General features: G+C 38.1%; 1 protein-coding gene across 4 annotated transcripts in view; it reads left to right on the top strand.

The window, feature by feature from the left end:
• Window positions 1-10,640, top strand: part of FBXO28 (F-box protein 28) — a 45,823-nt gene that overhangs the window by 13,197 nt on the left and 21,986 nt on the right. For 3 of the 4 annotated variants that reach the window (XM_077149142.1, XM_077149144.1, XM_077149143.1), the window contains 2 exons: window positions 297-406; window positions 2,631-2,769. In XM_077149142.1, coding sequence (XP_077005257.1) covers window positions 297-406; window positions 2,631-2,769 — 249 coding nt within the window. Of the gene's footprint in view, window positions 1-296; window positions 407-2,630; window positions 2,770-5,431; window positions 6,047-10,640 lie in introns of those variants that run through there. The other variant, XM_077149145.1, reaches the window with a different exon arrangement.

Genomic DNA, 10,640 nt, shown 5'->3' with positions numbered 1-10,640 from the left:
CTTGAGTACTGACTACAGTCTCTGACAGTAGTAGTGGGAATACATTCAGAACATTTAGCTTTAAGTCAGTGATAATATTACATTTAGGCAAAAGTAATTTCTTAGTGTAATATTGCTAGTGTTACATGGTATAAGGGATTCACCAATATAAATTAATTTGAAGATTTAGAGAGCAAACTGGAGAACAGTGCTAACACAGAGAACTTACAGCCTTCAGTTATGAGTCTACTCAAAGTTAATTGTCTATTATTAATTTGGTTATTAATTTTTAAATTCTTTCTTCTCTATTCCCATAGGTTTGTAAAAGAATGGACTTGGTCTGCCAGAGAATGTTGAATCAGGGATTTCTGAAAGTTGAGAGATACCATAATCTATGTCAGAAACAGGTGAAAGCACAACTCCCAAGGTATGCGGTGTTTAGCAATGACTATAATTTGCAGTTGGGAGTTTTGTTTGCTTTCTATTGATTTCTTTATATCTCATGTTAAATGGTTTCCAGATTTTTGTAGTAAAGGGTACATAGATCACAGTAAGGGATTTCTACTATGGTTTATCCACTCTTGGCACTTCTGTTCAATGTTGTACTAATTGCCAGGACAGTTAGTCAAGAAAATTAAATTAAGGCATCCAAATTGGAAAGAAAGTGGTAAAATTATCTCTGTTCCTACATGTAAAAAATTCTAAGAAATATACCATAAGCAAATTCATCAAGGATACAGGATATAAGAGCAATATACAAAAATCAGTTACATTTCCATACAACACCGATGAATAATCTGGAAATGAAATTAAGACAGTTGCACTTACAATAACATCTAAAAGAATAATAGCTAGTAATACGTATAAAATGAAGTGCAGGGCTTCAACACTGAAAATTGCAAACATCACTGAAAGAAATCAAAGAAGACTTAAATGGAAAGACATCCCTTGTTCAGGTATTGGAAGATTTCCTATTGTTAAGGTGATTATATTCCTGAATTGATCTACGGATTCAGTATAATTCCTATCAAAATCCCAACTGTCTTTTTTGCAGAAATTGACAGACTGATTCTAAAATTCATATGAAAATAAGAGAGGCTCAGAGTAGCCAAAACAGTCTTGAAAAAGAACGAAGTTGGACTCACTTCTTGATTTCAAAACTTAGTACAAAGTAATTGAGGTGATATGGTACTGTCATAAAGATCAATGAAATAAAAGTGAGTCCAGAAATAAATCCTTACATTAAAGTCAGTTGATTTATGACAAGAGTGCCAGGATAATTCATTGGACAAAGAATAGTGCTTTTAACTGAATACCCACATAGGAAAGAATGAAGTTGGGCCCCTTCCTCCCTCCATATACAAAGCTTAAAAAGGATCATAGACCTAAATACAGTATATGAGCTATTTAAATTCCTGGAAGAAACCATAAGGGTAAATTTTCATGAGGCTATGGTTTCTTGACACCAAGAACACAAGCGACAGCAGAAGAAAAAATAGATAAATTGGATTTCCTCAAAATTAAAAACGTTTGGGCATCAAAGGACACCCATAAGAAAGTGAAAAGACAGCCCCAGAATGAGAAAAGATTTACAAGTCATCTGTCCAGTGAGGGACTTCTGACTGAAATATTTAAAGAATTCTTATGACTCTACAATTAAAAGACAAATAACCCAGCTAAAAAGTGGGCAATGAATAGATATTTCTTCAAAGAAGATACACAAGTGGCCAATTAGCAGATTAAAGATGTGCAACACCATTAGTCATCAGGGAAATGCGAATGAAACCCATTTCATTCCTAGGTAGGTATGTACCCCAAGAGAAGTGAAAACACATCAGCACAAAAATTTGTACATGACTGTTCTTAACAACTTTATTCATAACAGGCAAAAAAATGAAAACAATTAAAATGTCCATCAACTCACGAATGCATGAACAAAATGTGGCATATTCATACAATAGAATATTGCACAATTAAGAGGAATAAAGTACTAATACATGCTTTAAATGGATAACTTTGAAAACTTTCCTGCGTAAATGAAGCTATACATAAAAGCCACATACTATGTAATTTATTTCTATGAAATATCCAAAATAGGCAAATCCACAGAATCGGAAATACATAAGTGGTTGCCAAGGGCTGTGGGAATGGGAAGTGACTGCTAAATGGATATGGGTTTTCTTTTTAGAGTGATGAAAATGTTCTGAAATTAGATGTACAACTCTGGGAATATACTAAAAGCCACCAAGTTTTACACCTAAGTGTGAATTGTACAGTATATGAATTATATCACAATAAAGCTGTTAAGAAAACTAAAAATGCTGAAGTTTATGGGCAAAAACATAGTCTTTTGCCTGTATGTCTGGATAATTCTTTCATTGACCTATTTTCTCTCATTCTAATAACCATTACACAGTACAGCCTAAAAAACTAGTTTTTTAAAATAAAATTTTCTTAAAATATTTATTAATGAATGCTAGGTCTTGGCGAGGACTTCTGGGTATAGTAATTCATTCATTGTTGCAGTTAAATTATGACCCAATTGTAGATTTCTAAATTAACACCCAAAAGTTAGATTGTTTCATTAGGCATTTTGATTGCTTAACATTTTAGTTCACAGTACTTCAATTGTTGCTTTTTTTTTATTGTAGGAGAGAGTCAGAAAGGAGAAACCATTCATTAGCTCGTCATGCAGATATCCTTGCTGCTGTTGAAACAAGACTATCATTGTTAAATATGACTTTCATGAAGTATGTGGATTCCAACCTCTGTTGCTTCATCCCAGGAAAGGTAAATTAGAATTACTTATTTAGAACAGCTGTATTGTACTATGTAAACTTTAAATTACTATAAAATTATAAAGGGTTTTGTGAAATTCCAGAATTGTTATTCCTCCTCCAAGTTTCTATGAATGGATAGATACCTTCTTTACAGTTATCAAAAATGTATCATTTGTGTGATCTTTATATTTAAAATTCTAATTATGAAATACAGCAGAAGCCCTAATTCCCTTTAGAGAACCTTGTTTAGAGTTCATACTTTTTTTGAGTTTCTTTGCTAAGATGGCAGAGATAGTGCAGTGAACAAGATAGGTGCTGCTCCTACCTTTTAACTTTTTTTATTGTGTAATACAGCATATATGCAAGGCAAAGAAAAAAAGCAATAGTTTTCAAAGCACTCTTGAACAAGCAGTTACAGAACAGATCCCAGAGTTTGTCATGGGCTACAATACAATCATCTCAGATTTTTCCTTCTAGCTGCTCCAGAACATTGGAGGCTAGAAGTAATAAATATTTTTTTAATCATCACGATTGACTTTTTTGTGAAAAATAACACATATACAAAAGAGCAATAAATTTCAAAGGGACAGCACAACAATTAGTTGTAGAACAGATTGCAGAGTCTGGTATGGGTTACAATTCCACAGTTTTAGATTTTTACTTCTAGCTGCTCTAAGATACTGGAGACTAAAAGAAATATCAGTGTAGTGAGTCAGCAATCACACTCGTTTGTTAAACCCTACCTTCTCTGTATAATTCCACCATTATCTTTGGTCTTTCTCCTACTGTTTAGGGTTATTTGGGCTATGCCCATTCTAACTTTTTCATGTTGGAAGGGGCTGTCAGTAATAACGCGTAGGGCAATGGATCTAGCTGATCTAGAGAGGCTGGCCCCTCTAGGTTTTAGAATTTACCTGGCCCAGGGACCCATCTGGAGGTTTAGGTTTCTGGAAAGTTACCCTAATGCATGGAACCTTTGTAGAATCTTAAATACTGTCCTAGGTGTTCTTTAGGATTGGCTGAATGGTTTTGGTTGGGGTTTGGCTAGTTATGGTAGGTAGCAGTATCTAACTGAAGCTTGTGTAAGAGTGACCTCCAGAGTAGCCTCTTGACTCTGTTTGAACTCTCTCAGCCACTTATACCTTGATTATTGCTACTTGTTTTCCCCCCTTTTGGTCAGGATAGCATTGTTGGCCCCACAGTGCCAGCCCACCTTCAATATTTTTATAACTTCTGAGAGTAGAAGGTGGGAGAGACAACTGGCTTTTGTTTGAGAAATGCTTCATAAGGCAACATATAAACTTTGAGATTTGGCTTTATTGCAGTATACTCAGAACTAAGTTTGGCATAGAATGGAACTAAAGGTCATTTTGCAGCTTAGTGATCCTGGCAAAAGATTCCCTTAAAGATAGTTGAAACTAATACTTCTCCATCTGTTATTTCCATAGGTGATTAGAATTGGCAAAATGTTATATTTACTTTCTCTGTTTTCAGTTTTCTGTGATGCTTGGCTTTGAGGGAAGTGCTGTTTCAAATTTTACTTCAAAATTTCCTTGGTATTCACTTGCCTCATTAACTACAAATGCTTTGTAGCTGACTATAAAAGGGGGATCAATTAGAAACCTTAGATTCAGATTCTTATGCCGGATTTTATCCCAATCTGAATTATAAGCCTTAATTTCCTCAGTATTCTTTTTTTTTTTTTTTTTTTTTTTTTAAATGGGCAGGCACCGGAAATCGAACCTGGGTCCTCTGGCCTGGCAGGCAAGCATTCTTGCCTGCTGAGCCACCGTGGCCCATCCTCCTCAGTATTCTTGAGAAGCTTATTCTAATTTAGGTTGCCACTATAACCTCATAGTTTTTTTGCATATTGCATTAAGAATGTGAATATTTAAAAAATATCTTACCGTTTACCTGACCTGAGAGACTATTCATTTAGTTGTTGTTAGCTAAAAGAAAAATCAGTTAATACTGAGTGGGTGGATGGATGGATGGGTGGGTGGATATGAAATGATATGATATGTTCCACAAACTGCATCCATGGTCTGCAAATTCCTGTTGTATTATTAAAGTACTTGACTCTTCACTTTAAATTCTAGTATCAAAATAAAGGAAAAAACTGAAGTGGGAGCATCAGAGAGTGTCTTAAGTTTTCAAGATGTATTTGGTCCCCTTGGCCATTTGCTCTGGGCAGCTCTTTAAATGAAGAATTTCCTTTGCAAGCAGTAGAATAGCAGTTGGGTAGGAGTTTTGTACCTAACTTCACCTTATACTGTAGATCTCTACCTAACCCTTTCTCTTGTAACTGCCATTATCTTACACTTATGAATCACTTTCTAATAATCAACTTTTTCATATACATTATCACATTTGCTTTCCATCACATCGTGCATGTGATGTATCATATCAGATGTGATGTATCACATCAGATGGTGTGCCAGTTTGAAAGGATGTATGTACCCTAGAAAAGCCATGTTTTAATCCTAATTCCATTTTGTAAAGGCAGCCGTTTCTTCTAATCCCTGTTCAGTACTGTGTGTTTGAAACTTTAATTAGATTATCCCCCTGGGGGTGTGACTAAATCAAGAGTGGTTGTTAAACTGGATTAGGTGGAGATGTGTCTCCACCCATTCTGGGTGGGTCTTGATTAGTTTACTAATCAAGTTTTATAGGGTTATAAAAGAGGAAACATTTTGAAGAAAGCAAGAGATTTCTAAGAGACCAGAACAACATAGCCACGAGAAGCAGAGCATCTACCAGCCAGCGACCTTTGGAGATAAAGAAGGAAAACATCTCCTGGGGAGCCTCATGAAACAGAAACCAGGAAAGAAAGCTAGCAGATGACACAGTGCTCACCATGTGCCTTTCCAGATGAGAGAAACACTGACCGTGTGTGCCATACGTGTGCTCACATGAGAGAGAAACCCTGAACTTCATCAGCCTTCTTGAACCCAGGTATCTTTCCCTGGATGCCTTAGATTGGACATTTCTATAGACTTGTTTTAATTGGAATATTTTCTCGGCCTTAGAACTGTAAACTAGCAACTTATTAAATTCCCCTTTTTAAAAGCCATTCTGGGGCCGGCAACGGTGGCTCAGCAGGCAAGAATGCTTGCCTGCCATGCCCGAGGACCCGGGTTCGATTCCCAGTGCCTGCCTATGTAAAAAATAAAAAATAATAAAAATTTTAAAAAAGCCATTCCGTTTCTGGTATATTGAATTCCGACAGCTAGCAAACTAGGATAGAAGGTATTAACAATATTCTTATTTCATTGCTATGAAAACTGAGGCCTAGAGAACTTAAGTGATTTGACAAAAGCTACATCTTAGTCTTCTCATTTCTGAATTGTTTTCATTTACATTCTTGTTTTCTTCCATTTTCCTTGATAGATAGAATGCATTTCTTCACAAGCCCTTTGCTTTTTTCTCCTGTAAATCTCAGCTTGATTGGAAATAAACAGTCAAGAAATAAAATATTTTTTGTTTTGATTCATACTTAATTCAGCTTGGATTATTTTGTTTCTTAAAAATGCCATCTTTGCACCTGATATCTTGCCTAAAACAGTAGAGTATCCACTCAGAATATTAGTTTTATTTATTTTTTCTTAAGCTTTTGTATTGAAATAATTTTAAACTTACAGGAAAGTTGCAAAAGTAATACAAAATCAATATAGAACTCCAACATATACCCTTGCCCATATACCCACTATATTGTCAAGGTTCTCTAGAGAAACAGAACCAACAGGAGATATCTGTACATATGAGATTTGTAAGTGTCTCATGTAATGGTGGGGATTCAAGGGTCCAAAATCCATAAGGCAACTCTGGTGAAGGGTCTCAACAAACTCCACAGGAGAGGCTCACTGGCTGAAGCAGCAGTGAAAATCTCTCTTCCCCCTTAAAAGTTTTCAATTGATTGGCTCAAATCCAACTGATTGGATTCTCTCATTTGTGGCTGACATACCTGTAGTTGATCGAAGATGATATCAATCACAGATGGAATCAACTAACTGATGATTTAATAAACCAGCCTTCTGGTTTATGGGCAAGCCACAAAATTTACTTGCAGACCAGATATCTGGGCACCATCATCTGGCCAATTGACACTTAAACTCAACCATCACACCCACATACACCAGTTTTAACATTTTGCCATATTTGTTATATCATTCTAGCTATCTGTCCATCCATCTGTCTTTCTGTCTGTATATCTATTTATTTGTTTTCTAAACATTTGAGAGTAGGTTGTATACATCATGCTCCTTGATACTAATACTTCTTTGTACCTTTTCTGAGATCAAAAATACTCACGTAATCATCTTAAGTACAGTTATGAAGTTCAAGAAATTTTAAATTGATATAAAGCTTACAGTCTATAGTTCGGTTTTTTGTATGTCCCAATAATGTCCTTTCAAGCCTTTTCTCCTCTGTGGTTAGATTGACTCCAAGATCATGTATTGCATTTGTCATTATCTCTTTAGTTCTTTTTTTAGAGAGAGAGAGAGAAGTTGTAGATTTATAGAAAAATCCTGCAAAAAATACAGAATGACCATATACCACCCTATTGTTACCACCTTGAATTAGTGTGGTGCATTTGTTACAATTTAACAGACATACTCTAATTCACTTCCAGTTTTCATTTTCACAAGAAGCTGTAAGAACAGATGCTTTATCAAAACAAGAGCATAACTTAAATAAAAAGAACTTGAGATGAGGATTCTTGGGGTAGTGGTGAAAGGAGATCTCAGGAAAACTACTTTATCAGATGCAGAGGGGGAACCATTCCATATTGGAGTATATCAGAAAGCTCAAGGAGAGAAATATTTAGTAAAATGAAGTTAGTAGTATACCTGATATGCTTGAATGAATTTAGAAGAGATTTAGATAATTGGAGAAAATTGGGAATGAATTAGTAATAAACTAACTCATTTATGCTAAACTTATGTAGATGTGGTGGCAAACTATTTTGGGCCATGAAGTCAAGGGCAACACCCTAAGGATGTAAAGCAGTAAGACACAAATGAGCCTGGGTCTCCCTTGAGGCCTCTGTGCCTTTATAGGCCACAACTGCTATACCAGCTCTTAACTGCCTTTCTTTGGACTATTGTATAAGAGAGAAACCTCTGTTTTGTTTAATTTGCCTTTTAGAAAACAAAAGAGCCATCTTTTAAAGAATACAAAAAGTGGTGCAACAAAAGAAAATGCGTATACAAATAGCTCATATGTGAATAATGTTTGTATAATCATAATGTAAAACTGGATATGGAGCTAATAAAAACCATCATATAACTGTATTGGGAAGATGGAGGTATGTATTATATTTTAGGTGGAAGCAGAATAGAGAGAGCTAAATTCTCATATTCCATTGTAGAAAATAAGGTATATGATCCCTAACACCAAAAATCAGCAGGAAATAATATAGGACATGTAATTAGAACTATAAAACTAGAATTTAAAACAAATGACTAAAATGGTGAAGATGGTTGTCTCTGGGGAATAGGTCATAAGGGAAAGGTTGGGAGGTAGACAGCTGTTTTTCATATCAAGTCTTATCAAGCTATTGAGCTCTTTATGTACATGTATAATTTGGATAGAAAAATAAAAAACATAAAGCAAATTATTCTTTTTGAAAAGTAAATCAAATGATTGAGCTTCTAAAAATTATATAGAGGGAGCGATCTCTGAGCGAGGCAGCAAGATGGACGCGGGCTTCTTCCGCGAAACTAGTGCAGAACAGGATAATCGATTCAGCAACAAACAGAAGAAGCTACTGAAGCAACTGAAATTTGCAGAATGCCTAGAAAAAAAGGTGGGCATGAGCAAAGTAAATTTGGAGGTTATAAAGCCTTGGATAACAAAACGAGTAACAGAAATCCTTGGATTTGAAGATGATGTTGTGATTAAGTTTATATTTAACCAGCTGGAAGTAAAGAATCCAGACTCCAAAATGATGCAAATCAACTTGACTGGGTTTTTGATTGGAAAAAATGCTAGAGAATTTATGGGAGAACTGTGGCCCCTGCTGTTAAGTGCACAAGAAAACATTGCTGGAATCCCTTCTGCTTTCCTAGAACTGAAGAAAGAAGAAATAAAGCAGAGACAGATTGAACAAGAAAAATTGGCATCTATGAAAAAGCAAGATGAAGACAAAGATAAGAGGGATAAGGAAGAAAAAGAAAGCAGCAGAGAAAAAAGGGAAAGGTCTCGAAGCCCAAGAAGACGCAAATCCAGATCTCCTTCCCCTAGAAGACGATCTTCCCCTGTCAGGAGAGAGAGAAAGCGCAGTCATTCTCGATCTCCCCGTCACAGAACCAAGAGCCGGAGTCCTTCCCCTGCTCCAGAAAAGAATGAGAAAACTCCAGAGCTCCCAGAACCTTCAGTAAAAGTAAAAGAACCTACAGTACAAGAAGCCACTTCTACTAGTGACATCCTGAAAGTTCCTAAGCCTGAACCTGTACCAGAACCTAAAGAACCTTCTCCAGAAAAAAATTCCAAAAAAGAAAAGGAAAAGGCTTGACCGAGATCTCGGTCACGTTCCAAATCAGGGTCCCGGACTCGTTCCCGCGCTCCGTCTCATACTCAACCTAGACGGCGCCATAGATCCCGATCAAGATCATATTCACCTAGAAGGTGGCCAAGCCCACGACGGCGGCCTTCTCCTCGGAGAAGAACTCCACCAAGACGAATGCCTCCTCCACCAAGGCATAGAAGGAGTAGATCTCCAGTGAGACGAAGAAGGCGCTCATCAGCATCCTTGTCTGGGAGTAGCTCATCATCATCTTCTTCTCGTTCCCGGTCACCACCAAAGAAGCCTCCCAAGAGGACATCTAGTCCCGCTCGAAAAACTCGTAGGTTATCTCCTTTAACAAGTCCTCCCAGGCGAAGGCACCGGCCTTCACCTCCACCAACTCCACCGCCAAAAGCTCGTCATTCCCCAACACCCCAGCAGTCAAACCGTACCAGAAAAAGTCGTGTTTCTGTCTCTCCAGGGAGAGCTTCAAGTAAAGTGACAAAACATAAAGGTACTGAGAAAAGAGAGTCTCCTTCACCAGCACCCAAGCCTAGAAAAGTAGAACTGTCTGAATCTGAAGATAAAGGTGGCAAGATGGCAGCAGCAGACTCTGTGCAGCAGAGGCGCCAGTATAGACGACAAAACCAGCAGTCTTCATCCGACTCCGGCTCCTCCTCCTCCTCAGAAGATGAGCGACCCAAGAGGTCTCATGTGAAAAATGGTGAGGTAGGCAGACGGCAGAGACATTCCCCTTCCCGGAGTGCCTCTCCATCACCACGAAAGCGCCAGAAGGAGACTTCCCCTCGTGGTAGACGGAGAAGAAGTCCCTCCCCACCACCTGCCAGAAGGCGACGTTCTCCTTCTCCAGCTCCTCCTCTGCGACGCAGATCTCCCACACCACCACCTCAATGAGGGACTCCTTCTCCTCCGCCACGTCGGCGCTCACCTTCCCCAAGAAGATACTCTCCTCCAATACAGAGAAGATACTCTCCTTCTCCACCTCCAAAGAGAACAGCTTCTCCCCCTCCCCCTCCTAAAAGAAGGGCATCACCATCTCCACCGCCAAAGCATAGGGTCTCCCATTCTACATCTCCCAAACAAAGAAGCTCCCCCGTCACCAAGAGACGTTCACCATCGTTATCATCAAAGCATAGGAAGGGGTCTTCCCCAAGCTGATCCACCCGGGAGGCCCGATCTCCACAACCAAACAAACGGCATTCGCCTTCACCACGGCCTCGAGCTCCTCAGACCACCTCAAACCCTCCCCCCATTTGAAGAGGAGCATCATCATCACCCCAAAGAAGGCAGTCCCCATCTCCAAGTACTAGGCCCATTAGGAGAGTCTCCAGAACTCCGGAACCCAAAAAGAT

The sequence above is a fragment of the Tamandua tetradactyla genome, chromosome 2 (assembly GCF_023851605.1).
Source record: "Tamandua tetradactyla isolate mTamTet1 chromosome 2, mTamTet1.pri, whole genome shotgun sequence".
NCBI lineage: Eukaryota > Metazoa > Chordata > Mammalia > Pilosa > Myrmecophagidae > Tamandua > Tamandua tetradactyla.
This window is presented reverse-complemented; position numbering and strand designations above follow the sequence as displayed.